At 57.6% G+C, this 27917-nt stretch overlaps 4 protein-coding genes across 12 annotated transcripts in view; 1 reads left to right on the top strand and 3 right to left on the bottom strand.

Moving 5' to 3' along the window:
- The window catches only part of LOC106891181 (uromodulin-like), a 7199-nt gene extending 1936 nt beyond the window's left edge, over nt 1–5263 (top strand). Inside the window, exons 4-9 of the mRNA XM_014947529.1 lie at nt 1456–1661; nt 2248–2408; nt 2971–3216; nt 3854–4013; nt 4438–4582; nt 5143–5263. Of these exons, the coding sequence (XP_014803015.1) occupies nt 1456–1661; nt 2248–2408; nt 2971–3216; nt 3854–4013; nt 4438–4582; nt 5143–5249 (1025 nt within the window). The 3' untranslated portion in view covers nt 5250–5263. The remainder of the gene's footprint in view (nt 1–1455; nt 1662–2247; nt 2409–2970; nt 3217–3853; nt 4014–4437; nt 4583–5142) is intronic.
- DRC7 (dynein regulatory complex subunit 7) overlaps nt 1–5654 on the bottom strand; it is a 23759-nt gene extending 18105 nt beyond the window's left edge. For 3 of the 5 annotated variants that reach the window (XM_014947172.1, XM_014947179.1, XM_014947141.1), the window contains exons 1-2: nt 5517–5654; nt 5280–5421 (exon numbers count right to left, since the gene is read on the bottom strand). The gene's annotated coding sequence lies outside the window, so the exon portion shown is untranslated. Of the gene's footprint in view, nt 1–2054; nt 2248–3881; nt 4041–5279; nt 5422–5516 lie in introns of those variants that run through there. The other 2 variants (XM_014947165.1, XM_014947156.1) reach the window with 2 other exon arrangements.
- Nucleotides 5655–5769: 115 nt separating this feature from the next.
- On the bottom strand, nt 5770–11204 carry ADGRG3 (adhesion G protein-coupled receptor G3). Of its 2 annotated transcripts, XM_014947441.1 has the most exons (12): nt 10972–11199; nt 10730–10889; nt 10527–10644; nt 9829–9969; nt 9627–9749; nt 9504–9543; nt 9319–9419; nt 8732–8844; nt 8297–8580; nt 7671–7764; nt 6916–7202; nt 5770–6474 (listed from the first exon to the last, which is right to left on the bottom strand). In XM_014947441.1, exons 2-12 carry the CDS (start codon nt 10849–10851, stop codon nt 6359–6361), a joined length of 1539 nt encoding a protein of 512 aa, XP_014802927.1. In that variant the 5' UTR covers nt 10852–10889; nt 10972–11199; the 3' UTR covers nt 5770–6358. The 2 variants fall into 2 exon arrangements, with proteins under 2 accessions (XP_014802927.1, XP_014802929.1); XM_014947443.1 differs by lacking the exon at nt 5770–6474 and having other exon boundaries at nt 6917–7202; nt 7685–7764; nt 10972–11204.
- Nucleotides 11205–12042: 838 nt separating this feature from the next.
- Nucleotides 12043–26050, bottom strand: ADGRG1 (adhesion G protein-coupled receptor G1). Of its 4 annotated transcripts, XR_001412624.1 has the most exons (15): nt 25586–25630; nt 20089–20176; nt 19128–19583; nt 18522–18645; nt 18295–18442; nt 18082–18210; nt 17723–17839; nt 17129–17174; nt 16658–16758; nt 16459–16574; nt 15624–15898; nt 14902–15013; nt 14364–14632; nt 13553–14214; nt 12043–12053 (listed from the first exon to the last, which is right to left on the bottom strand). XR_001412624.1 is itself a non-coding variant. In XM_014947283.1 (14 exons), exons 2-14 carry the CDS (start codon nt 20126–20128, stop codon nt 14093–14095), a joined length of 2055 nt encoding a protein of 684 aa, XP_014802769.1. In that variant the 5' UTR covers nt 20129–20176; nt 25661–26050; the 3' UTR covers nt 13537–14092. The 4 variants fall into 4 exon arrangements, 3 of the variants coding, with proteins under 3 accessions (XP_014802769.1, XP_014802758.1, XP_014802745.1); XM_014947283.1 differs by lacking the exons at nt 12043–12053; nt 25586–25630 and adding an exon at nt 25661–26050 and having other exon boundaries at nt 13537–14214; XM_014947272.1 differs by lacking the exon at nt 12043–12053 and having other exon boundaries at nt 13537–14214; nt 18082–18207.
- Nucleotides 26051–27917: the final 1867 nt, after the last annotated feature.

Below are 27917 nucleotides of genomic sequence, written 5' to 3' on the forward strand. Positions count from 1 at the left end.
TGCCCTGACTACACGTTGGTACAAGATCTAGTCACAGGCTGTTTCCTTCCTCCCCAGAAGTCTTAATTCCTGTAAGAAGGAAGCCTTGGCTGTCAAGAAGCCATGCTGTGGTGTAGTCATGCCAGGACAATCCGGCATGCTGCAGAGCACAGCTGTCTTGTGGTCTCGGCACAACCACTTGCACTCCATCCTGGCTACAGTGAAGGCTCCTTCCTTCCAAAGGAGCTCCTTTGGCTCCTGGCCTAAAACCATGTCTTTTTCATCTGAAAGTGGGAATCACTGTCCCACTGCAATGATTCTGTAGACAGCCCTTGAAGGGAGTCAGACCCACGACATCTGCTTTTGATGTCTTAGGCCTAAGGACTGTTCAGGGTAGTGGCGGCCATGGACTTGTGCAGATCTTAGGCAACCAGTACCAAATCACAGACCCACATTAACTTCTGCACGTTCCCAAAGGTTTGTCTTTTGCCCAGTGTCTTTGAAGAGCTCTACCAGTAGCGTCCAACAAGGCTGGAATGCAGGTCTGTTGAGTTTGGTGGGACGGTGTGATCCCATAGCTGACCTGGAGCCTTTCTGAACTGGACAGACTGGAGAGGTGGGCCCATGGCAACCTCATGCAATTCAACCAGACCAAGTGCAAGGTCCTCCACCTGGGTCATGGCAATCCCAAGCGCAAGTCCAGGCTGCGTGGAGAATGGATTGAGAGCACCCCTGAGGAGAAGGACTTGCAGGTGTTTGTGGAAGAGAAGCTAAACATGAGCCAGCAATGTGTGCTGGCAGCCCAGAAAGCTGACAGTGTCCTGGACTGCATCAAAAGCAGTGTAGCCAGCAGGGTGAGGGAGGTGATTCTAGCCCTCTGCTCTGGTGAGACCCCACCTGGAGCACTGCATCCAGCTCTGGAGTCCTCAGCACAGGAAGGACATGGACCTGTTGGAATGGGACCAGAGGAAGGCCATGAGGATGATCAGAGGGCTGGAGCCCCCTTTCCTATGAAGACAGGATGAGATAGTGGGGATTGTTCAGCTTGGAGAATAGAAGCCTCCAGGGACATTTTATAGCAGCCTTCCAGTACCTAGCTACCGGAGAGATGGGGAGGGACTCTTCATGAGGGAGTGGAGCTATAGGACGAGGGGTAATGACTTTGAACTGAAAGAGGGGAGATTTAGATTAGATATTAGGAAGAAATTCTTTGCTGTGAGGCTGGTGAGACACTGGCCCGGGTTGCCCAGGGAAGCTGCTGATGCTCCATCACTGGATATGTTCAAGGCCAAGCTGGACGGTGCTTTGAGCAGCCTGGTCTGGTGGGAGGTGTCCCTGCTCAGGGCAGGGGGCTTGGAACAAGGTGATCTTTAAGGTTCCTTCCAACCCAAACTGTTCTACGATGCTATGATTCTATGACCTAGGGCTCCTTCAGGCCTCTTCCTTATTGGTATTGCAGATTGCTTTTTCCCCCAGATGTGGTACTGAAGTTGGCCTGTGAGGAAGAGCACATGAAGATGATGGTGAGGAAGGAGGTGTTTGAACTCTTGAAAATCCCCCGGGAACTTGTCCACTTGAAGAACCAGGAATGCAAGGTCTCAGAAATGGAAGAAGACGATGAGCTTTTTTTTGCAGCCACTCTCACAGGTGAAAACCACACTGCCTGTGGATCAATAATTCAGGTGAGGATCCAGCAGAGCCTTTTTCCTTAGCTCTGAAGCTGTGAGAGGAGCAGACATGCTGAGTGGGGACAGCAAGAGGAAGCCCCGAAGTCTTTTCCTTTTATATCTGGGTGCTATAAAGTTCTCATTCCCCTTGGAAGGCTTCCCCAGGGGCTGTCAGAAAGCTCTTCTGCCTCCAGCAAACCCCTGCTGGCAGCACATCTTGTCTTATTTAGCAGAGCATTAGAAGTCTCACTGTGCTCTTTACTAGCTGATAACAGCCCTCAGCTTTCTGGCAGCATCCTCTGAGCTCTGCAGCCCTGGTTATAGCCCCTTGGTCCCTCACTTGATTCATGGGTCAGGGAGGGTGCAGAGGAACTGGTGCAGAGAAACCAGGCACAGAAGGGCCCTTACCTGTGGTCACTATGCTGACTCCTGCCTATTCCGGTGATGGTTGCCTCTGGACATGGAACTTCAGCAAAAACCCCAGCAGACATGTAGGAGGCCTGGAACAGCTACAGCTGAGTTGCACCATCTGAACCGGAGTTTATTGTTCTGTGTATGAACTTAGACATGGTCTGGAGACTTGGTTTCTGTGTCATTCCAGCGAAATAGCTCCCATATGTCGTACTCCAATGTCATTGAGTCAGAGCAGGAAGAGCATGGAGGTGTGATCTCCCGGAGGTTTCAGCTGGAGGTGCATTTCTCCTGCATCTATGCCTACGAGCAGGTGGTGAAACTGCCCTTCGCTCTCACTGCTGTTGACAAGTGAGTGGTCCCTCTTCACCTTGCTGCTGACATGATAGCTCTGAACTTGGAGAAAAGCAAGTTCATTGTTGCCTTCAATGACGTGATCTGCAAAGGCCCTGGGGAGCCACTAGAGAGCTCTGAGAGCAATGCCACATCAGAGTGTCTCCGTTTCTCTTCCCAACATAGTTTTTCAACACAAGGTTTGGCCTGGGACAGAGCCAGAGGGGCACACATAATCTACCTTTCTCCTATCCTCACTGCTTGAAACCAGCTAGCCAAAATATAAAGGATGGGAACAAGAAGATGCCCCCAGCAGGCCCTGGTGGAGGTGCAGGTTAGGACCCCCTGGGTTGCCTTTCTCATAGATGTCACTGGGTCAGTGGGAACCCCTGGAGCGCCTTGCCTCTGTCTGTACATGGTGCAGGACAACCAGGAGGCAGCTCGGGACCTGGATCTCACAAGGTTCCGCCTGGGAGCATACGCACGGTCAGAGTCAGTGCACCGGTGCCAATGGCCTGACTTGTGCTACATCCTTCCTGCCTTCTTGTTCTGCTTGTGACCTCTCCTCCTCTCCTCTCAGGCTGGTGCAGTTCGTGGTCAGAGAAGGACACTTCAACGTCAGCATGAGGCTGTACAAGACTCCCTCCTACCTCCAGCCCTATCACCTGCCAACCACAGCCATCCCCATCACGGACACACTCTATGTCCTGCTGAAGATAGAAGGACAGCAGCAGCTCAAATACTACCTGCTGAGTGTTGAGGACTGCTGGGCTACACCAAGCACCGATCCCTACCAGGACATGCGGCACGAGCTCATTGAGAAGGGGTGAGTGAGGTGCCCCTGGTACATCTGGTGTCCTTGCACCGTGAACACAATCACATCTCTTTGCTGGGCGCTAAGGACAGGTTGCTGTGCAGGAGCAATGAACAATGACACCATCATAGGTGGAACCTATGAAGGACACCATCATTGAATAGGTGGACCAGCCCCATAGATGAGCCCCCTAACTGTTCTGAACTGTGCTCCCTCTCCTGACCCAGCTCTGCTGCCAATAGTGCTGCCTTCCCTCTAGCATCACCCCTGGCCAGCTGGTGAGGCAAAGGGCAAGGAAGGGAGAGGGGAAACCTTGCCGGGATGCGCATAGAGGTATCTGCTGAAGAGCTTGCATTGGAGCTGGCTGCAGCCAAGTTAAGCCAGTAACGCAGATATGCAGGAAGTTGGAGCCACAGCCAGGCCCAGTCTGCCCCTGCAGAGCAGCTGAGGCCCCACAGAGCAAGACACAAGCCAGGCCCTGTGCTGGTGGCAGCTCATCCCACAATGCAGAGTGCCAAGGAAAGGCATCCCCACTGGCACCGACAGAAATAGTCCTGTTCAGCAAAGCTTGGGGGCTGTGTGCTCTGGTGTCCCAGGCTGGGATGCTCCCCCTTATTTGCCACCTGCTGATTCAGCCATCGTGTCCCAGGTGTCCCCATGATGAGACAGTGACATACCTGAATGCTATCGGAGAGAGCACTACCGCCAAGTTCAGCTTCCAGATGTTTCGGTTTGTGGGTTACCCCGAGGTGTTCCTGCACTGCCGTGTCCGGCTCTGTGTCCCCGACAGCCTGGAGCCCTGTTCCAAGGTGAGCTCTCCTGGTGGTCTGCCTGGGTAGGGGCACCTCCCTTCTCCTGGCCTGCTGTTTGGAGAAGGGGCTCTGCTCTGGTTTTGGGTGCCTCAGCACAATAAACACCTCCCAGCTGCAGGAGCTCATCCCAGCACCCTGAACTAAAGGTACGAGGGCTTGAACCCACCAGAGAGCTCCTTTCCCTCTTCCCTCTGTCTGTTGGATATTTGCAGGAGGAGAGGTTTATGCTAGGACTTGGGGAAGAACAGGCTCAGGTCCTTCAGGAATTGACTTTTGTCGTGCTCTGGAGTCTAGACTGCCCCCAGGCTGCAGCCCCAACTGTGCCTCTGCTGGGGGAGACCACCAGGACAGCTCTTGCCCCCAGAGCAGGCTTCTCCCCTGCCCTCTGCTCCCATCACCCTTCCCTTGGTTTTGTTGACAGCAATGCCCCAGGCACAGGAGGAGTAAGCGGGCACTGGAGGAAGACTCCAGTAAGATTGTCTCCTATGGGCCCATCCACCTGCTGGCTGCTCCTTCCTTGGGCAAAGAGATCCACCATTCCAGGACTGACCAACAGGACCTGGGGGGTACGTATGTGTGGAGTCTTTCAGGTGTCATGGCCATGCACAGTGTGCTCCAGAAGCCAGACCAACACGGAGAGGTTAGCCCTGCGTGAGCGGCTCCCGGCCAGGTACAGGTCGGGCTGAGCCAGGGAGCTGGGTGGGAAGGGACCAGGAGCCAGAAGGCTGTTGGTGCAGCACCCCAGGCCAGGAAGGCTGGGTTTTCACGCTGGACCTCCCCATCAACCCAGCAACGCAGGCTCCTTCTGAGTGCTGAGGTCAATTCAGAAGACCCAAACAGCATTCCAGGACCAGGGCTGGGGACAAGCCCACCTCAGCATAGCTCAGACCAGGCGTGAATGCCAAGCTAAATGGAGCTACTGGGCAGCGGGTGTGGGTGGAGGCTCCAGGTGAGGCCAGTTGGGGTGACCAAGTCCTGTTAGTGCCCTCAGGAACCCAAAGCACCCACAGCTCCAGTGGCTCTTAGCCTTCAAAGGAGATGACCTCCCCTGAATCTGCTCCCAGCCAGGGCTCAACACCATTTCAGGGGATCCAGATGTGTAACCAGCCTTTCTCCCCTTTGGCAGGTCCCAACCCATGGCTCCCTGTGGCCCTCATCCTGCTGTGCGCGCTTGGTGTGCTCACTGTGGCTGCTGCAGCCACCAGCGCCAGGCAGAGAACGGCTGTTCCCTAATAAATGTGACAGTAGCAGAGAGGCTCTTACCTGTTTCTTTACAGGGTTTTTTTGGGAAGGAGATGATGGTTGGATGCCAACGGTGCTTGAAGGATGAGTCACATCAGAGTGTTTCTGTTACCTGTAGAATCCCTAGGACCTTCTCAGCCCCTCCTGGCCCAGGCTCTCTAGACTTGAAATAAGTAGCCAGGGATGGGAGGTTCCTTCCTCCTGCTGTCCTCCTCCCTATAGAGTCACCCAGGTGCCTGGGGAGGTGGAGATACTCACACTAGATCCTTGCCCACCACAGCTGGAGTTTGCATGGTTCTGTGTGACACAGATGCAGCATGAGCAGAGAAAGGGCTGCAGTGTGTGTGCACACACATGCGTGTGTACATCTGTCCTGTGCGGAGTTCTTCCTTCATGACAGTTTTCTCCTTTCATTCATGACAAATTACCAGCAAGACTTTTCCCATCAATACATCCCTAATATAAAGCAAATAACAGACAATATTGTAGGTGTCAAAGACTAAATCCACTGTTCAGACAGCTGGCAGAGATTTAATAGTGAAAAAACAGATAAGGAAAAGACAAGAGGATGTTTTGCAGGAGGGACATCGGGCAGATCTCTGCCTGAAGGGCTAGGCTCTTGTCCATTTGGAGAGGACATATCGTAAAGAAGCTTGTGGGGATTTCTCTTTTTTTGCTAATTCCCAGACTTGAGCCTCCTGGGTCAATCCTCCCACGTCCAACAGCAGGAAAACCCACTGCTGGGCTGTGGGCACCAGGTGCCACCTCTAGCAAAGAAGGGGCTGGCTCCGTCCTGGCTGAAGGCAGGTGGGTTGTGCACTCCCTCCTCGCCCGTGAGATCCTCTCAGGAACAAGCTCAGGGGCACATCGAGACCATGGGGGAGCTGCAGCAGAAGGGACTTTGGCAGAAGGGACATCTCTGCAGCCCAAGGTAGACCACAGGGAATGAGAGAGACAAAGCAAAGAGCCCTGCTAGGGTGGATCATGCCCACTGAAGGATAAACTAAGCTCTTGTCCTCCATGGAAAGCTGCATCCATCAGGATTGAAGCTTGCTCTCAGCAGCTGCACACACAGGCAGGGAGGGAGGTCTAGCCAGCAGCTAGTCCTGGGAGGCTGCGGTGGTTTTGTCATGTCTGATGATGTGGGAGAGCGAGCCAGTGGTCTCCTTTGTCTTTGGGTAGTAGAGGACAACCAGCCAGATGAATATGAAGACTCCTGCAGGGAAAGGAAGGCAGACATTCAGCAGCAGGAGACGGTGGGAAGCATCCTGCTGGGATGCTGCTGACACTTCCCTGACACTTCCAGGGGGTTCCCCCAGCTCACTCCTGCTCCTGCAGGAGGGTCTCCCCATGCTTCAGGTGAGCCATTTGGCTGGGACATGCTCTGGGTGGATAATGTCCCTGTTCCTATACTAAGGAATCACTCCCTTGGGGGAAAACCACCCCCAGTGGAGTGGATGTGGTTGGGAACCATGAGCAGCTCCACACTGGTGGCAGGGACCTGCTGCTTGACATGCCCTGCAAAAGGAAAGGCATGACAGTGCTGGGAAGGTGCTGGTGCCTTGGCACCCCTGGTCAACTCACTGTCAGGCTGGCTCCTGCTTCCTCCATCTTCCCCACCCACGCCCTAGGAACCCATCTCAGAGCCAGCCCTGACCTTGGAGAGAGTTGAGGATGGTGAACAGGTAGAGCATGGGCGCAGAGGAGGTACTGTAGGTGAGGAACACTGGGGCCCAGGTGGCTCCCAGCAGGCAGAAGAGCCCCACTGCCACCAAGGCCACCTTCCAGGCTTTACGGTCCCCCTGCACAGCCCCCGTGGCCCGCAGGCAGCAGCTCTTCTGGGTCACCACCCCGAAGACAGCCATGTTGAAGAGGAAGATGAGGCCAAAGTAGCCACAGTTGGTGATGTAGTGCACCAGGAGACGTTTGGAAGTGATCCAGCACCTGAAAAGAGAAAACTGTGGTGCCTCCAGCATCTCTGCTAGCTCTGGCAGCACCCGTGGGAGCCTCCCCAGGGGGATGTATTCAGGGATGCAGTGACACCCTTGTGCTGGTGGGGTTTGCCAAGGCCAGGGTGAAGCAGCAGGGGCAGTGGTGAGGATCCGCTGCCCTCATGTTGTTCAGCTGGGAAGGAGCCTGGGGAAGCTCCACATGGACCTTGAATGTCTCTCCATGACCTGGAGGCCAGTGGGCATGACCAGGGAGGCTCAGAACAAGAGGTGGTGGTGGTGGGTAGTGGTTACCACAGCAGTGGAAAGCTGCTGTGTTGTAATCATAATTGGGGAAGTGGAAGAGCAGCGTAAATCCGAGCAGGATGGGCACAACCCCCATCTGCTGTGTTCCCAGCAGGACCTGGTTAACAATTCCCATGCCGAAGGGCCACCTAAGCCCTGTGGGCAGTGGTGCACGCACAGGTGGGCTATGACCTGGTCGTCCATGGTCTGGATGCGGTATTCTCCGTAGCTGCCGATGACTCCTGCCACTAACACGACAAGAACAGGGAAGCCTGGAAGAACAAAAGACACATGTGGAGAATGCCAGAAAGGCAAGCTGTGGGCGAGGCGATCAGCTTAGGGTCTCTTCATGGCCCTGGATGTGCTGACTTCAGGGAAGATGACGTTTAGGGTCCAGCTGAGGTTGCACAGGTGCTGGGGGCACAACGCTTGCTGGGACATGGTGTGGAGAGCGAAGGACAGTGCTGGGTGGCAGAGCTTGAAGTGTCCCCTAATCTCTCTTCAGGATCATCTGCTCCAGTGCCCCCCATGGTGCCCAGGGAGGACTGGTAATGGGGGAGTAATGACCCCTGAGGACATCACCTGCTTGATGAGCAGGAGGCTGATCCCCAGCGGGATGCAGGGTGCGTGCAGGTGCTGCCCTGAATTTGGGCATCGAGCCCTGACCATGGCATTTGGAAGAGCTGCGGGCAGGATGGGACTTGCTCACTTTCTGCCCACCACTGCAACACACTGTTCTCCCTCTGGTTGTAACCCACTGCCCCCCCCCCTCCCTCCAGCTCCCGCTGGGCTGGTGGTGCTCACCCCAGCCAACCAGGCACAGCTTCACCAGGTAATGGTGAATGTAGGTGCCGAGGACCTTGATGAAGAGGAGGTAGAAGTGAAAGCCCTCCAGTGCTGTCCAGGTGAAGCAGCAGAGCAGGCAGTAGTGGGTGAGCCCCCCCAGGACCCTGCAGGCCCATGGCTGGGTCCCACTGGAGAGCCCACTGTTGAGCAGGAAGGCCAGGTTGAGGAGGACCAGGCTGCCAACGAGGTTCATGTGTAGCCCCAGGTTGATGCAGAGGGTCTCCTCGAACCTGAACCTGCACCTGAGTGTCCCCAGAGAGAGCAGACAAGGTGGGGGGTCACAGCTGAGCAGAGCCCCATGCCATATTGCAGCAAGTTCATGAATAGGCACCAGAATTGCCCCACATCTCTCCCAGGCTGACAAGCCCCCAGGGAGCTGCTGGCACATTCTACCTTAAGAAGATGCAGAAGGCAATGGTGAAGATGGAGAAAGCCACGGCTACCCCACAGCCAGCAGTGGCAACAGCCATCAGGGCTTGCGCTGTGGATCTGTCCAGAGCTGGGTTCTGCCAAACACACACATTGGGTTAGATAGGCCCTGGACCAACCTAGAAAACCCAGCTGCAGCTACCAGAGCCATGGGGCTGAAAACCCTGGTGGTCTGCTGCAGGGACCCCATGCAAGTCCCCAGTCTGTCCTGCCAGAAGGTCTTTGGCGAGGAAGGGGTGGTGCTGGCTCAGAGGAGATGCTCCTGGAGTGGGGTGAGGGATGGCTGAAGGCTATGGTGAGCCACCATGAGCACTCTTTTGCTGCTCCAGAGCCTGCATTCCACTGGGGGCCATTTCCATCCTGTACCTGCTCTGCTGAGCTGCTTCTGCCCTCCTGAGCTGGGGCTGGGCTTGATTTTGGGACCTGGGCTTGCCTGGGAGCAGCTATAACTCTCCCTGTGCAGCTACGGGTGACAACCTGAGAGGCCACCAACATGGGTCAGGTGGCGCAGCTGGGGTATGAACAGGAGCTGTGGGGAGTGGGATTGTCACCAGGAGGAGGGTGAAGAAGGTGAGATGGTTGCAGGAGCAGACTGTCTCCTTATCCCCAGGCTGTGTCACACATCCGCTGCTGTTCCAGCCTCCTGTGTGCCCTGTGACAGGGACAGGCAATGGCTGTGAGCGCCGGGCGAAGCACCCCCACTCACCTCTTGGCCCAGCCCCACCAAGGACCATACCTTTGCTGAGATCCCAGAAGACACATTGCTGGGTGACAGCCTGCAAGGGGGGAGAGTGTCATCAGCTGATGCCATGGTGAGGGGCACCAGAGGAGAGATGGAGGGAGGGCACAGCTGGCTTACACGGGGCAGCTGCCTGTGGGCGAAGGTGAGCTGCACAGGATCCTGCAGCCCGGAGATGCTTGTCTTTCCCACCGTGATGCCCACCACAGTGTTGTCCATGACCTGCCCCGTCTGGTTGACCTCCTGCGTGGGGACAATGGTGCCTGAGCTGAGCCGGCAGGCAGCAGGTGGCGGGAGGGATGCTGGCAATACTAGTTCATACCTCAAACATGCCAATCTGCTGGATGTTGAGGACTGTCACCACCACACGCACTGTCTGGCTGCTGAGGGACCGGAATAACTCCCTGGGGAGCTGGATTTTGCCTGCGTTCCTGTTCTCCGTTGTGTTCAGCATGGTAGGGCCCTGCAGCAGAGAGCAGTGGTGGAGGGTTGCTTGTTGGCAGCATCACCTCTCTGCTCAAGACCAACCAAACTTGCTCAGGGCACAAATTCAGCCCTCCCTGGTGGGTTTTTCTCAGCAACATCAGCAGGAGCCCCGAGGGCAGAAGGGGAGAACTTCATCCCCAGCACTGAGCAGCGAAGGGGCAGAGCTGGGAGCAGCTTCCAGAAGAATTTCAGCCCACCATCACCCCATGGGACATGGTTCTCTGGGACATCCAGAGAGTGGGAGAGCCTGAGGGTTGGCAAGAGGCACAAGGTCCCACACACTCCTCCTCCTCTTCCTCCCCCTGCCCATCCACCAGCTGCCGGGATGGCTCCTCGGGGAGGGCTTTTCCCTTCCAAGCACCATTTCACGTGACTCCTTGCCAAGGGATGCTAAAGCTGATGTGGGTCCATCACGCAACCGTGGAGCAGGGTGGAGGAAGAGCACGCCATGGTACGCTAAGCCCCAAGGGCAGGGGTTGAGGGATGCTTGGAAAGTGCAGGGGCTTGTGAGTGAGGAAGAGGGGTGCATCTCACCTCTGTAGGGGAGAAGGTGATGAGGACATCACGGGTGACAGCCCTGCTGATGTTCAGGAGAAGCACCTTCAGCCCAGCCAGCCTGTCATGCAGCGCTGGCCCCGCTGACTGCAGCAGCCTGTGGGGCAGAAGGGCTGTGAGACTGGGGGACTTAGTGGGGGGCTGAGCCCCCAGACCCCACCATGGCCACCACTGCCCACTACCTGAGCCAGCGTTCCCGCAGGCAGGCACAAGAGGGGCTGCTGGATTTCCCCAGCTCCGGGCAGCGCCGGGGCAAGTCGAGGCTGTGGATCCCATTGCCTCGCTCTTCCGACTCCACCATCATCTTGCAGCACCAATCGTGGCTGTCACCGCGCTTCAGGGCTGGGGAGTGGGGTGACCACCGGGCCCCACAGCACCAGGTGGGCACTGGGGGTGAGGGCAGGGAAGAGAGGGGACTACTTACCAGCACAGCTCTCCTGTCCTCTAGAAGTGCCTGGAAGAAGAGCATGTGGGGGAAATGGGGGGAAACCCCCAAAATCTAGGGTCAGTCCTCCCCCTGCCCACAGGGGAAGGGGGAGGCAGGAGAATCTGGCAGCTGCCAGGGTTGAAAATCACAGAATCACCGTGGTTGGAAGGGACCTCTGAGTGCAGCTCTAGAGTTACACAGGCTTCAAAAGGCAACGGGACAGCCGCCAGGGCTGGTGGAGGAAAAGCCACCACTCTCTCTGCTCAAGACCAACCAAACTTGCTCAGGGCACAAATTCAGCCCTCCCTGGTGGGTTTTTCTCAGCAACATCAGCAGGAGCCCCGAGGGCAGAAGGGGAGAACTTCATCCCCAGCACTGAGCAGCGAAGGGGCAGAGCTGGGAGCAGCTTCCAGAAGAATTTCAGCCCACCATCACCCCATGGGACATGGTTCTCTGGGACATCCAGAGAGTGGGAGAGCCTGAGGGTTGGCAAGAGGCACAAGGTCCCACACACTCCTCCTCCTCTTCCTCCCCCTGCCCATCCACCAGCTGCCGGGATGGCTCCTCGGGGAGGGCTTTTCCCTTCCAAGCACCATTTCACGTGACTCCTTGCCAAGGGATGCTAAAGCTGATGTGGGTCCATCACGCAACCGTGGAGCAGGGTGGAGGAAGAGCACGCCATGGTACGCTAAGCCCCAAGGGCAGGGGTTGAGGGATGCTTGGAAAGTGCAGGGGCTTGTGAGTGAGGAAGAGGGGTGCATCTCACCTCTGTAGGGGAGAAGGTGATGAGGACATCACGGGTGACAGCCCTGCTGATGTTCAGGAGAAGCACCTTCAGCCCAGCCAGCCTGTCATGCAGCGCTGGCCCCGCTGACTGCAGCAGCCTGTGGGGCAGAAGGGCTGTGAGACTGGGGGACTTAGTGGGGGGCTGAGCCCCCAGACCCCACCATGGCCACCACTGCCCACTACCTGAGCCAGCGTTCCCGCAGGCAGGCACAAGAGGGGCTGCTGGATTTCCCCAGCTCCGGGCAGCGCCGGGGCAAGTCGAGGCTGTGGATCCCATTGCCTCGCTCTTCCGACTCCACCATCATCTTGCAGCACCAATCGTGGCTGTCACCGCGCTTCAGGGCTGGGGAGTGGGGTGACCACCGGGCCCCACAGCACCAGGTGGGCACTGGGGGTGAGGGCAGGGAAGAGAGGGGACTACTTACCAGCACAGCTCTCCTGTCCTCTAGAAGTGCCTGGAAGAAGAGCATGTGGGGGAAATGGGGGGAAACCCCCAAAATCTAGGGTCAGTCCTCCCCCTGCCCACAGGGGAAGGGGGAGGCAGGAGAATCTGGCAGCTGCCAGGGTTGAAAATCACAGAATCACCGTGGTTGGAAGGGACCTCTGAGTGCAGCTCTAGAGTTACACAGGCTTCAAAAGGCAACGGGACAGCCGCCAGGGCTGGTGGAGGAAAAGCCACCACTGTGCCTGTGTGAACACGTCCCTGCATCCAGCCCCCCCGGGGGTGGCTCGCAGAAGCCTGAGCTGCTGGTCCAGGGTGTTAAAATAGCCCCCAGCAGCAAACTCCCCCGCTCCGCTGGCCTCTGCCAGCTCTCTGCACATCCCAGGGGACCCTCCCTTGTGGCCTGGCCACATTCCGGGGTGAAACCCTGCCATGAGAACCTACCCCTGAGCCCAGACCCCTTCACACAGGCACACTGGGGGTGCCCATGTCCCCCCCACCCGCCACTCACCGGCCTGCACCAGGAGGAGCAGAATGGTGCTCAGGAGCAGATTCATGGTGCTTTGTGGGGTCTCCTGGCTGACCCCGGTCCTCCACAACACTCTGTTCCCCTCGTCCCAGTGGCTCTGCTCCTCCCCGGGCTCCCCCAAGGCTTGCAGCTCCTCCTGAGGCAACAGCTGTGTCCTCATTTCCCTTCTGCAAGCCCTCACACCTTCCTGTGGGTTGGCAAGTGACCTCCTGCCCCACCTCGAAGCAATAGAGAGAACCATCACAGCCACGTCATTTCCCCCTTAGCCACTTCCCCCCCCTGTTGACTCAGGGCTTTTTTCCTTCCCCTTCTCCTCCCCATCCTGCCAAATCCTTGGACAATGTCACCCACCAGCCCAGCCATGTGTTGGGACATCCCTCTCCCAAAAGGGGTACACCGCTGGGGGTGAACCATCCCCTTCCCAGGAATGTTCCCGTGCCCTGGGCAGCAGCCAGGCAGAGGGGGATGAGCTGCAAGTGGGGCAGCATCTGGAAGGGGAACTGGTGGAGTGGAGACACGATTCCCATTCTGCGAAGCCTCCCTCTTTGGATTCCCATCCTCCCTCTTTGGTGGGTCCCCAGAGATGGCAGCAGCTTCCTGAGCTGCAGCATCCCCCTCCGTCACCCTGACTGGCCCCAGGGTACCAGTGCCCTGCTGGGAGCACTGTGACTGGTCCCAGCTCAGCATAATCCTACAGGTTGAAACACCAGGTCCTGCCCCAAGGATGGGACAACCTCAACTAAGGGACAGATCCCATCAGAGAAGCCACCAACATGCCCAGCAGAGAGACCCCAGGGAGCCATGCTCCGAGCAGTAGCAACTTTAATGGGCACAAGTCTGGTGTGTGGGTGCACTCATTAAACCTCTACACCATTCAAAAATAGATATTCAACAAAATAACAAAAATAGATTATTTCAGCTGCTTAGAGGATGTTGCGGGGGCAGAATTAGTCTTGTCTTCACTGGGGACTTCTGTCTTCACTTCTCGGTGACCACCAGCAAGGCCTGAAGATGGGGGGTCTCTCCCACCCATCATCCCTGCCCTCAGGGCGCAGGAAGGGATGTCCAGAGGCACCGGGGACCCTGTGCCCTGCAGCCCCCGCTGCCCAGGTGAGCACCCCTCCCTCCTGCCCTCGGGATGCCAAGCCGAGGGATGCGCTGCTGCCCGGTGAGAAGCGCTGGCTAGGAAAATGGGTGAGGGGGCTGGCAGAGGCGAGGGGGGACCGGCCCGACTGCGGGTCCCTGGGCTCCTAGCAGCCCTACGGGGTGGATGCAGTAGCAAAGCGGACGGCATTGGTCCTTCCCTTGGCTGTCGCCCGTGTGGGGAGCCCCAGCACGGCGTGGCACAGCCATCACGGGGCTCAGCCGAGGTGGCTCTGGCTGCTGTTGGGCTGCAGTTTGACGCTGTCAGAGCTGCTCTGTGAGTCAGGGGACTTTCTTGCCTGCAGCACCATGGTCCAGTACCAGAGGAAGATGAGGAAACCTGGGAGAGGGAAGAAGAAGGGTGGGTGAACCCCCTCAAGGGACACACAGCACCCAAGAGCAAGCTAGCCAGCCTGCCAGGGATGGCTCCTCTCATACCCCACCACCACCTCACCAATACCCCGTGAAAGCCCCAGTGCCCAGTCTCACCTTGGAGGGAGTTGATGATGGTGAAGATGTAGAGGGAGACAAGGCGGAAGACACCAGAGGTGAAAGAGAAGAAGACCAGTGCCCAGGGGATGCCCAGCAGGATGCTCAGCCCAAAGAGGGCGAGGACATGCTTGAGCTTGTGGCCTTTCTTGTTCTGCCGGAGGATCTCCCGGACCATGGCCCCCAGCATGACTGAGTTGAAGAGGAACACCAGGCTGAAGAAACCCAGGTTCACAACATTATGGATCAAAGGGCTTGTGATCCAGCATCTGGAGGGATGAGAAAGGGCAGCGGTTTATGCTATGTCATCCCACAGGGGCACAAGTTGGAGGGGATGGAGGAAGCAGGGCAGCATGGTGCAAACCCAACACCCAGCTTAGTTAAACAGGGAGGGGGGATCCCCCACCACCACCCTGCTCAAAGCCCCAGAAAAGCTAAGGAGAAGGTGGGCTAAGGAAAGCCTGTAGGACATGTGAAGGTTTAGCCATTTGACTTTATCTAAGACCAGGGACCAGGCAACCCATTTCCCATTACTTACATGGTTGCGTTGGTGGATTTGCCACCAACGGATTCATAGATGGGAATGGAGAAGGGGCCATAGTTCGTCCAACTAGCCAGGAAGATCAATGTCACACAGAAGAACGGGAGCCCTGGGTGGCAAGAACAGAGTGAAGCAGCCACCATAGTCCTTGGCCCTCGGTCCTCCTGGAAAGATTTGCTGCCCCTTTCTCCCCATGTATAGTACAAACCAATGTCCTCCCTCCCAAGGGCAACAAGGATGTCTGGTGTAAGCTCCAGCCTGGAAGTGAGCTGTGCTGCACCAACCCCAGCCAGGGCTCTCGCAGGGTCATGGAATTTTAGGCCACAAAAGCTCATGAGATCTTCCTACTGCAGCCTCCTGCCCAAAGCACAGCAGAGATGCAGGGGTGCTTAGTGCATCAAGCCCAGCCCTCTGGGCTGTCCTGGATGTTTCTTTCAGAAAAAGAGCATCCCATTACTATTTAAAGACCCCAAGCAGTGGCTCTCACGTGCCTCTTTTGCAGGGTGACCCCCAAGGTGACCCACCCTTGCTCTAGCACCAGCTTCTGCTCTCAGCCACTGAGTCCCCTTCTCCGCTGAGTCTTCTGCTCTCAGACATCTGCTGCCCCACAGCTATGTCTCCATCCCCATCCCAGCACCATATGTGGAAAAGACCTACCCAGGTGTCTCTCCATCCTGTTATCCCTGCATACAGGGCATTTCTGCCTCCCCCATGCTCACCCCAGCCCACCAGGCACAGCTTGAGGAGAAAGTGGTCATGGTAGGCGTTGAAGACTTCAATCACAAGCCGGTAGAGGTTGTAGCCCTCGATGCCCATCCAGGTGAGGCAGCTCAGGAGGGAGAAGTGCAAGAACAGCCCCCCAGCCCTGCACAATGCCTCGCTACTGCTGGAAGCCAAGTGCTCAGAGATGAGGAAGGTGACGTCCAGGAGGAAGATGGCGCCCAGCAGGTTCATGTGGATATGCATACTTGTGATCTGGTCTCGCTGCTTGCTTCTGGAGAAATGAGGGGGAGGAGACCTCACCACTGTGCTTGGCCAGCATCCTCGGTGTCCCACACCACCGAATAGCTCCACATAGGGCAACTTGTCCCCGCCAGAAGAGCCAGGAGACCCTCTGGTGGTGTCAGGGCCTGAGAGCCTAACCTCACAGGTGGGACCACCGATTACACATGCAAATTTAGGTCCCTGCAGCTCTGAATCATCCACGTAGGATCAGTAACATGACTCAGGAGAAGAGCTCTCCACTGAGCTGTTGAAAAGATCTTTGCAGGTTTCTGCTTGCCAGATTGATAACAACTAAGCTGATTTTCCAAAACCATTGAAAACAGTGTTTTCGAGCGCCCTGTGGGGGACCTGACCAAGGGGGTGGTTTCTGGAGAGGAGAATTCCTCTTTCTCGAAGCATGGCTCCTTCATCATACTTCTAGCCAGGCCACAAACTGCATTGTGCCCACCCAGGTGTAGTGGCAATGGACAGGCGGATGTCCTGTCCATTGCCACTGTCCTGTCCAGGAGTGGCAATGGCAAACTGGAAGGATGGGGTGACTTGTCAGACCTGAAGTAGAGGAAGAAGACGGTGCAAATGGATGCCAAAGCTGAGATCAGGCAGCCGATGTAGGTTATGATGCTCAGGTAATCCCTGTGTATGTAGGTGATCTCTGGGGATGATACCTAAGGAGAAGGAGGAATGAAACATAGTGAGGAACAGCAGCCAGTGGGAACGATGTAGGGAGCTGCAGGAAGGCACTACCCACCATCAGCACAGCAAAGTAGGTGAGGTGGTTGCACCTGCAGTCTGTCTGGCTGTTCCCCGTCACTGTTGTACAACCATAGCTGTCCCAGCTCCCAGTGCTGCCTGCACAAGAGAGAGGAAGAGCATTCAGCGAGCAGCAGAACATCTTCAGGTTTGTGGACCCTCAGGGCCAGGTGTCCAAGGTGTCCATGGCAGAGGGGAGGACAAAAGTCAGAATCCCAGCTTGTCCCACGCCAAGCACACACACTCAGACAGTACCCTCAGCATCAGGACCCATCCCTAGGGAGGCAGAAAGCTCTTGTGTTAGCTATCGAGGGTCAAACCTGACATCAACCTAGTGAAATAGGTTTATGGAGCTGGAGTGAGGCAGGGAGGTGCAGAGTGCCTTTTACCCCTAGCAGCAGGTCTGTGGTACCCTACGAAAGGAGCAAAGGCAGTGCCTGGATTCACACCCAGGTGCAGGAGCACTCACCAGTGGTGTCCTCCTGCCAGAAGACGCACAGCGGGGTCACATTCCTCTGCAATGAGAAAACCACGGGCCTTGATCGGGATGCAGCTGGGGGTTTGTTGACTGGCAAGCACATTTGATAGGGTAGAACATGGGGCAGGAGGCAAGATGGCTCCCGGAGACAAATGGGATCCTCCCGTATCATTGGAGTAAGCTCCCAGCAGAAACTGTTCTCTTGGCAGCTCGCAGAGCAGATACCTCCTCCCAGGTCCCCTTTTCCAAAGGGTTCAGCTTTGAGCAGGCACCTGACAGGGCCATGAATGGGCCAAGGGACTGTTAACTCAAAGTGTCCCCCCACCAGTTCAGGAACAGTGGGCTGGAGGCAACACATCTGCAAAGCAGCATCTCCCAAACAGGAGCAGGCAGCGCCACCACCAGTGGACATGGTGAAGCCACAATCGTGGTGCAGCCCCAGAAGGCAGAGCAGACCCTGTACAGGCAGGCCAGAGGCATGAACCTGCTGGATGGTTCCTGCTCTCTAAGCTGGCAGGGCCTGAGTCCTTCCTACCCCTCTATTCCTGGTGGGACCAGGTTCATTGAGACTGTTTCCCCACCTACCGGCAGCAGGTTGTGGAATAAGGTGAGGACCACTGGGTGGGAGAGATTGGCCACCACCGTGTCCACTAGGGAGATGCCGACCACCTTGTCACCCAAGACACGGCTGCTGTTTTCATCCTGTGGGAGAAGAGGAGGCAATGGCAGCATGGGAAGGGATTGCTGCTGGCCATGAAGCGGGTAAGAATCCCCAAGAAAGAGTTCCCATGTCTCTTTCCCCATCAAGCTTCTAGCTCATCTTTGAAGCATCTTCTCTGAGTGAGCACCGACACCCTGCTCTGGGCAGCATCCCTGCTGCCCTGTACCACTGGAGCCCCCAGCATGGCAAGGACACCCCACGACGCCATGCGCATGGGCATTACCTGGAACATGGTCTGGCTGTTGATGTCCATGAGAAGCACCCTGTGCTCTACCACATCCTCCCTCTCCTTTGCCACTATGAACAAGCTGCTTGGCAGGTCCACTGCAAACCCATGGACCTCTCCGCCCTTCTGCAAGGAGAGATTTGTCAAGAGAGAGTTTGGGAAAGGATGCTGGTAGACACAGACTACCAGGGCAAGCTGCCCAGAACCCACCTCTCTTTGAGAAGCAAAGGCCACGTGCTGAGGAGCCTGAGTGGGCTGGACCCTCAGGACAGTCGCGTGCACAGTGGCCTTCCCAAAGGTCTGGTTCTGCCCTTCGAGCTCCACCTTGGCCAGCGTCTTCTCTAGCTCCCCAAGTTTGCTGTCGGGGAAGGGGTGAGCAAGTGAGCAAGATCCGGCAGGCACCACACCAGCAGGAATGGCACAAGTGGGGAACTCACCGCCGAAGCATCTGCTGCTCCGTGGCTCCCGCTTCTGGCACTGGGGGCTGGGCGATGAGGCTGTCCAAGGCGGTGAGCTGCTCCTCCACGTCTTCCTCACAGATGGGCATGCTCTCTGGAGAGGCTGATGGGCACATGAAAGGAAACGCTGTGAGATGCATGGGCAGAGCCAGATTCCCCATGCCCCGAACCAGCCGGGCACGGCCCTGGTGGGAGCAGAAAGCAGAGGGCTGCAAGGTCACCCCAAGCCCAGAGAGCTGATGGAGACCCCAACCCAGAGGGCTTTTCCTGCTGCCTGAAGTGTGGCTCCCCCCAAGGCCATCGGGACTAGGCTGGCTGAGGCTAGCAAGGTGCCTAGCAGTGCAGACAGGACCCTTGAAGATCTCTGGAAAGCCCACGATTTCAAGGGGTAAAACACTTGAAAATCTCCATCTTCATCTTTACGGAGCCTGGGTACCAGGTCTGCCTCTAGGCTGCTTCAAGCAAACCTATGTCCCCTTCCACCACCCTTCAGCTGTATCTTTACATCGTTATGCTGTACTATATACTGGGAAACCACCACCAATGCTTTGCTGATGGCTAGAACGAGCTGGGGATGAAACGAACCCTTCACTTCATTAAAATAATGGCCTCCACAAGTGAAGAAGTATTCAGATGCATTCTCAAGGGAGGTGTTCTTCCCGCCCTTTGAGATGTAGGACACATTAAAGATGGAGGTGCTGGTTCTTTCAGTCTTCTGACTCTCCTTCCTCCGGATGATGCTGCTGGACGGGTCCCCACCCAGGATGAAGCTCTGTTTCCCATACGCCAGCCTCAGGGTTCTGTTGGCCTTGAACCAGTAGACACAGAAGCGGTACCTGCCCAAAGCAGGGGGCAAGCTGTACACGTAGTAAGAGTTTGTCTCATTTGGCAAAAAGGGCCTTTTTATTATCAGCGCCTGGGCTGTGTTCTCGATGGAGATGGTGGCAGGGCTGTGCTCGTAGATGACAGAGCTGTTCTGGGTCTGGTTTCGGTCACCACAGAAGCGAAAGTCCTCTACCTGGTGGCTGCTGGCTCCCACCCCTGCAGGGCACAAACACATGGAGATGCAGGTTCAGCCAGAAGGACGGGCAGCCCTGGCAAACACTGCACCCCCATGGCAGCCATCATGTGTGGCACACCAGCCTCTCTGCCTGGTGTCCTGGCATCCCAAGCTCATCCTGATAGGCTGCATGATGTCGGCCACCTCCCTGATGTCCCCCGGGCCATGCTGTGTGGTGAGGCTTCTGGGGCAGCAGGACTTCCCATCTCTTGGTGCCACCACCCGCATCAGCAGAGACCGACAGAGGAGCTCTCCATCTCCAGAAGGGATGGATGGAGATTATCTCCTTACTCTGGAAAAGACCCATCCTGCTCCAGAGACCCCACCACAGGCATGTCAGCCCATGAGATGTTTCATGTCTGTGGAAGTCACAGCTGCAAACACCCCTTGGTTCCCCCCAGCCAATTTTTTGCAGCTGCCAATTATGTCCAGCAGCCCAAACCTGGTCCACCAGCCCAGGGCAGGACATGGCTGGGGACAGCCTACCTTGGAGAGGGGAGAGAAGCAGCAGCAGGAGGACCTTCATCCTGGGCAGCTCTCTGCTTTGGCTTGGCCTTTGAGGACAAAGCAGAGCCTGGGGGGGTACAAAGGAAAGGGGCCAGGTGAGTATTTAGGTATCACCCATGCCATGGGGTCAGGGGATGGAGAACAAAGGCTGTGCCAGTGGGACACGGGCCGTTGTCACAGCCGGCTCCCTGGTACCACCAGGAGGAGCCAGGAGCAGCAGGCACCCGCCCGGCCACCGGCTGGAAGGATGAAAGGGGCCAGCAGCTGGGTCCCCAGGCTCTCAGCACGGGGAGGGTGCCCCACTGCCCTGGCACAGGCGCCAACCACCAACCACCGAGCACAGGAGGGGTCTCCCCTCTTCCACTCCCTGCTTTGCATCTCAGCTTGGGCCTTGGCTTCTTATCAAGAGTGGTGGAAACAGAAGGAAACGGCGGTTTCCTAATTCGCCAGCCCTGAAATTATTTTCTCCTCTGCTTTCAGCTCCTGCAGATCAGCCAAGGAGCCAGGCACGTCGCAAACCACTCGGCCGTTTCAGCCCAGCAGGAACAGGCTCTCCCAGGTTTGACCCGGTGATGCCAACGCCATAACCGTGGCTGCCAAAACCCCTTCTGCCCCTCACAACCAGCCAGGCAACATCCCCCACATCCCCTGTTCCCCTCCATTCATCCCGCACTCTGCTCCACCACCCTTTTCTTTGTCTTTATATGCAGCAGCGGCTCCTGTCACCCACGCCCAGGCCAGCGCTGAGAACCCCAGGGTGCTGCTGCACCCACACGCTCCAGCCAGCCACAGCCCTCGCACCTGCAGCCCTTCCCACCGCACCTTCTGCCTTCCCCACACCACGAACTGCACCTCTGGTGCTGCTGGGGTGCACCCAGCTTCACCTCCTCCTCCCCCTGCTCTCACCCCAGCAATGGACTGAGGCTGGTGGGCCAGAGTCCAGCGATCAGCAGGAGCCCATCCAGGGTGGGACAACGTCAGTGGGGGCAGCCGAACCAGCTGGCAGAGCCCAACACTTGCCAATGCCCAAAGCCAAGCCTGCACATAGTTTGCCACTGCACTCAAAGCGCCCTTCTTGAAACCCTCCAAGTGGCCAAACCCTGTCTCGTTCGCCACAAGTGGGTGCTAGGCCACCCACCAGCATCACCTGCAAAAGCTCATGAGCTCTCCCGGGCACCCAAGGGTCATCAGATGGGAAGGCTGCTTGCTTGAAAACTCAGCATCGCTGTTAGGAGAGGTTTGTCCCACCAGCACAGATTTCTCCTGGAGGTTTCTCCCACCAGCAAGGATCCAGGTCACATCCTGCCCTGGTGCATCACTGTGGGCACAGCCCACTACTCACTGTCCCTTCTGGTTATTAGTTAACCTGCTGCTATGGGCATAACTGAAGATGAGATGTTTGGTTACTAATTAACCTGCTGCCATGGGTATAATTGAGTGTGGCGTTAACGAGGTTCCCCAGTGTTGGGTGAGAAGGTACAGCACAGGCACAACTTGGCAGCAGCAGCTGGACGTGGACAGGGCTGTCATCCCTGGCATGGCCCTGCCGCACACTTGGGAATCACACACGTGTATCTGAAAAGCACAGATCCGGGGTGGCAAGATGCAGGTAGCAATGGGAAACACCTGGATCACTTAAAAGCAACAGACTGGCACACGAATGCCAACTGTGGCATGATGGCACGGAGCCGACGTGCCAGGAAAGCATCCCTTCTGAATGGGGAATGCTGATTTCCAACGAGGCTTTAGCCCAAGCCACTGCACTGGCTCCATTGGGATTTTATTGGGGTGGTCGGAGGACAGCATCAGCCCCTTTCGGCTGTTATTCAACCGGGACCGGCAATCCCTGCGAGGCTGTGGGTGGGGGAGCTGGAATTTCCCCTCCAAGCCCTATATGGTCCCACTCACCCCGATGCCGATTGCTGTTTCCTGAGCCGAACAATAGAGAGAGAGAATTCCCCGAAAACGGTTTCGCAGCGGGAAAACGGGGTTCCCATCCGTGCCAGTGATAATCAGCACTGGAGGGAGCAGGATGCACCAAGCCCACACCAGGGCTGGGTCCTGCCCCACCATCTTCCCATCCCCAGGTGGCAGTGGGGCCGCACGGCATCTCCCCCCCTTGGTACCTGGCTATGCCACATATCCCCACTGCCACCAGGGCATGTCCCCAGTGACACCCATCTTCAAAAGCCCCGCACTATGGCAGTGACCAAGCAGAGACTCAGCCCCAGGCATCACATTGTCTGCTCCCATCACCATTAAAATGCTGGTCTTGGAAAAGAAAGCTGGAAAAAGTCTTGGAAAAAAAAAGCCAAGGAATAATATCGTGGCCTCTAAACCTGGAGGCAAAGGGAAAAAAAAAAAAAAAACAACACTAAAAAAACCCACACACAACACACACAAAAAAAGCCTGGTGTTTACTACCACCTTACTGCTCTCTGTGTGACTTGGCAGCAGGTATTTAAGCTTTTGGAGGTGGCATGTGGCTTTTGGGTGCTTTTGGATGCCCAGGGAGAAGGGAAGATGCTCTGATGCCTCAAACAAACACTGGAAACAGGGAAATCCAGGGGTTTTTACCTCTGTTTTCCTTCCAGGTCTGTTAGAAAAATATGCTGACCCTCTGTTCCTCGAGATGCCAACAAGTGTGCAGCTCCTCACTCGCAGCCTGTCACCCAGGCAAGGACCTGGGAACTAGATGGGGAAACGGAGGCACAGAGAGGCAAGCTAGGACAGGCTCCCCAAGATGCAGAACAGCTTTGCATGACTGCCCTCCATCCTAGGGATGGCAGACGATGTGCCCTGGGGCTGGAGCTGCCTGAGGAGGTGGGGACCCCAGCGGAGACCCTTCGGGCAGAGGGGATGCCCCAGCGTCAGTCACCCGGGTGCTTCACCAAGTGCCCTTGTCCTTGGCCAGTAGCCCACGTGTGCAGGGACCAGCCTGCATATTATTCATGGCATCGGCATGCAGGCTTTTCCCGGCACCGGTGGGCGGCAGGGTCCGACCCGGCGCGACTGTTAATGGCCAAGGAGCTGAGCGGCAGCTGCACGGCACCGGCAGCACGGCCGTGCCAAAGCCTGGGCTACGGCATCAGCTTCTCCCGGGCCGTGGGGCTGCACACAGCACCCGGCACCCACCAGCTGAGCTTCACCAACGGGACAAACCCAGACCTGAGAAGGATTCCTGCAGGAGCAGCACAGCTCCCTCCCAGATTCATCCTTCACCAGCCACTGGCACCTATCCCTTCCCAAGCAGGCGTGGGGAGAGCCGAGGGGAGGCTGGCACAGGCAGCCTGACCAGAGTCCGAGGCTCTTGAGATGGAGGTTTTGCTTAAAGCTGGGTCTTAACAGTCAAAATTAAAGAAAATGGCCATTTCCTAAGAAACACCACAGGCAGAAATGTCGCAGCCAACGAAATCACCGCTTCCTCCAGCAGTGGGGCCACAGGGCACCCAGCCCAGCGGGAAATGGACAGCCTGTGGCTTCGGCAGCGCTGCCAGCAGCCTGGGAAGGACCAGGTACACCCGCAGCAAATTGCAGGGTGCCATGAAAGGGGAACGAAGCAGTGCAGGTTGTCCTTCCCCCGGCACCCCGTGCCATGGCACCGGCCTCGGGGGGTACAGCCAGCCATCTTCATGGTGCTCCCGCACCGCTCAGCCTTCTTCAGGGGCAACCTCTTGGCATCCTCCTACGGGTCAGTTTGCACCTTGCCTCCACCCAAAGCACCACCCTGGGTTTTAAACAGCTTCCAAAATACCCACAGGTCTCATCCCACCCCACACGAGCAAGGTCCCCATCGCCTGCCGGTGCCAGGGAAGGGAGGCGCAGGGCAGTGCAGAGCAGTCCAGGACCACCCCAAATCAGACTCCCAAGCATTTGGCACGGGAAGCAGCCAACGTGGAGCCCACTGAGGGTGATCCCCATCCCAGTGGGCTTTTCCAGCTATAGAAAAGCCAAGCACAGCCAGGACAAAGGCTGCAGCATCCGAGGAGCCAGGTAAGAGGCCAGAACCTCCCCCCCCCCGGATCCCTGCCAAACCCCAGCTGCCAGAGAGCTGATGGGAAAGGAGTTGGTGGATCAAGTCCTCCCAAAAAACAGGCGCTGGCAGGCTGCTGCCCAGCTGGTACCACCAGGTGCTAGCACGCTGGGAGCCACCTAGCCTGCTGTCTGCAAACCCCTGCAAACCTGTGGGTCTCCCCCGACACCCCCAGGTATTACCACAAGGTGCAGGGACGGCCAGCTCCAGGAGTCCCCATCCCGGCGGCACGCAGTTGCTTGCAAACCTGTTGCTCTGGGAATAGCAGCCCCCAGGCTGAGGGATTAGGAGCTGGACTGCAACCAAGTATGCAGCATTTTTAGGCCTTGGCTCAATTCACATGGGAGCTACAAACCCAGCAAGGGGCACAGCATAACCCACCGTGGCTGCAGTCCCAGGCTTAAAGGATTTGCCTCCCACAACATCTCCAAGGCACTCCTGTCTCCCCACTGGCAGTGGGGCTTGGAGGGGGGTTACTGCAGCCCTCAGACCGTGAAACAAGCTTTGGCTGCCTTCCATCCTCACCGGCCATTCGAACTTGTTGCCAGGAGGTTATTCCAGGAGACTTCATTTCAATTCTCCAGCTGGTTTCACTGGGTTTTGCTGGTCCCTCTGGAGGGGCAGCTTGTGGGCAGGGAGCACCCGGAGCATCCCGCATCCCGCAGCAGCATGCCAGGACCAGCAGCAGCAAGCTGAGATGTTGCAGGAGGAATCCCCCCAACAGGCATTTTAGGGGAAGGAGATCACCCTGTCGAGACATGCCGGCAGTCCCACGGGGATGCTGGGAGGAGGAGGAGGAGGAGGAATGGGGCCCGCCGGTGGGTCCCGTGGGGTGGGAAGCGGTGGCGGCACACAGAGCCCGGCAGCAGGGACTCGGTGGGGCTTGGCTGTGCCGTTGGCAGCAGCCGGGAGCAGCTGGTCCCGGTCGGCTCCGGGGGCTTCGTGGCACACGGCGTGGAAATTCAGCCCAGCTCTGAGGCAGGGACAAGGGGTGGTGGGGCAGGGACAAGGGGTGGTGGGGCAGGCAAGGATGAGCCCCCATTTAGCAGGGATGGAGGCTCCACCAGCCAACTCGCGCCTTGGCCATGAGCAGAGACGCCCAGACAGAGGTGTTGCACCCACCGCTCAGGCGGTGAGGGACAAGATGTCCCCGTGCCTACCGGAGCAGGGGACATCCCAAATCCCTCCACGGAGAACCCCTTAGCTCCATCCAGACGGCTTGCCCCACCATCCAGCTGAGGACCCCAGGGTGCTGCCCAGTGGCACCAGCCCCAGAGCCCCACCGCCCTCCCAGTCCTGCTGGGCTGGCCCCATGAGGAGAGGCGCAGATGCCCACCCCACTCGCCCTCGCCCCCAGCGGGTGCCCCCCTGCCGCGCCGAGGACCCCACAGCATCCCCCCGCCCAGTATCCCCGGTAAGGGCGTGCCAGGCAGCGCCCCTTACCGTGGTCTTTGGGACCCCGAAAGGAACCATCAGCCGCCCCCGCTCCTCCGCCCTCGCCCGGCTCAGCCCCGGTACCTGTGCCCGGGTCGGGGGCGGGGGGGGCGCGCTGCCCCGGTTCCGCTCGGCACGGCTCGGCTCGGCACCTTGCAGCCCACCCAGCCCGGCGGGGCTGGCGGCGGAGCAACGGGAGAAACCGGCCCGCCCCTTCCCGCCGCGCTCGTCCCCCCGGGCGGGCGGTGACTCAGCGGGGCGGGACCGGGACGGGTCGCACCGCACCGAGACCCCTCCGGGACCCTTCGGTGTCGCTGCCGGGGGCGCGGGGCCGCCGACCCTCGGTCACGGCACCTGCCCGGCTCTGCCCAGCCCAGCCCGGCTCGGACTGGGGGCACCGGGCTGCATCAGCCCGCCCGACCGGGACCGGCACCGGCACCGGCACCGGCACCGGCACCGGGCTCGAGAGCCGGCTGGGCTGGGGGCAGCGGGGAGCGGGGGGTGCCCCGTCCTGCCGCCCTTCAGCTCCGGGCTGGCGGGCGGCCAGAGGAGAGAAGGAGCTGGGCGGCTGGCAGGCTGCACGCCTGGCTGCCAACGGGATTAAAAAATAACAATTAATGGCAAACCAACCGGGACTGCGTGTCCCTGTGAACCCTGTCCCGCTCCCTGCAGGAAACGAGGGAGCTGAGAAGCAGGGCAAGGAGCCCAGGCCCTGAGCTGGGGGTGGGAGGGAATCTGGGAAGGGGGTCCCCTGTGTTACATCCCTGGAGGCTGGGATGTGGGGGGCAGAGCCTGGATGCGACCCCCCCCAGCTCCCACCACCCACCCCAAGGCCACCACCCTGCCCCTTGCCATTGGGACCCCACGGCGGCAGCGGGAGCTGAGGCTGGAAGCATCGTGGCAGTGATGGGCGCCGCAGGAGTGGACAAAGCGGCTGCCAAGCGGTGCCCACATCCAGGCACGTCAGCCTTTTGTGCGCCCTGAAAAGCAGCCAGGCGGGAGAAAGCCAGGGCTGCTGGGAGCTGGAGGAGGGGGGGAGGGCAGGGAGGGCTCCGGGAAGTGGCCTGGGTAAATAGTTGCTTTTGCAGATATTTTCAATGGCTTGAATGAGACTTTTCTTTCTGCTGGGGGAAGGGTGGAAACAACCTCCTTTCTCCGGCAGGGAAGGCGGTGGAGATAAAAGGCATCCACGGCACCGGAGGTACCATGGCTGCGCTGGGCACCCCGGAGCAGGGAACATCCCGCAGGCTCGCGTCTCCCCACAGCTCAGTTTAATTTCCAATTCCAAGCCTCAAATTTCCCCAGCTACCACGGGAAGAGGTGCCCATGGGAAGAGGCTCCCGTGGGAAGCGGCTCACGCGGACAGACCGTGGCTAATGCCTTTGAAGCCCAACTGTCCCCGTGCCACGGGGAGTGGGGCCGGCTCCGAAACACACGCTGATGGCAGCAGGAGCCTCAGGGTGAGCCAAGCCTCTCGCCGCAGGTCGTCCTGACCAGCTCCTTTGGGAAACACTGTAAATCCACTTCCCGGGAATACCACTGCTAAACCCAGGGGCAGCTCCCGCAGGATCCAGCCCTCCTGGGGTGGGGGTTCAGGTGCAGACCCCGCATCCCACTGAGGAAAGGACATTTTACGCCATCTTTTTGCCGCTGTTTATGGAACAAAGAGCCTTTTGTCCGCACGACCTTATCGGGAGTTATTTTTAGGTCGACGTCTGCACTTGTGGATGTTATCGGGATTATCTCTAACTCAGTGGGCCGTGCTGCTGTCTTCAAAGACGCTGGCTGAGCACAGAGAGGGAGGAAATCCTTGTGCTGTCCCTTTGCAAGGGACATTTGCCCTTGGGATCAGGCCAGCAGTGCTCACTTGGCCTGATAATTGTTTATTGCTCAACCTGAGGAGTTCCGAAAGCCTTAAAAGTTCCTGAAAACCCTAAAAATTCCTCAAAGCTGTAAAAGTTCCCCAAAACCCTCAAAGCTACTCAAAATCTTAAAAGATCTTCAAAACTTGAAAAAATCCTAAAAGCTCCTAAAACCCCTTAAAGTTCCTAAAAGCCTAAAAATTCCTAAAAGCCCTAATAGTTCCTAAAAATCCTAACAGCTCCTGAAGCCATAAAAGCTCCTAAAAACCCTTGAAGTTCCTAAAAGCCCTAAAAGATCCTAAAGCTCTACAAGCCTTAAAAGATACTAAAACCCCTTACAGTTCCTAAAAGCCCTATTAGGTCCTAAAAATCCTAAAACCTCCTAAAAATGCTAAAATCTCCTAAAACCCCTAAAAGATCCTAAAACCCCTTCATGCTCCTAAAAGACCTAAAAGCTCTTAAAGCCCTAAAAGATCCTA

The sequence above is a fragment of the Calidris pugnax genome, unplaced genomic scaffold, assembly GCF_001431845.1.
Source record: "Calidris pugnax isolate Ruff unplaced genomic scaffold, ASM143184v1 scaffold30, whole genome shotgun sequence".
NCBI lineage: Eukaryota > Metazoa > Chordata > Aves > Charadriiformes > Scolopacidae > Calidris > Calidris pugnax.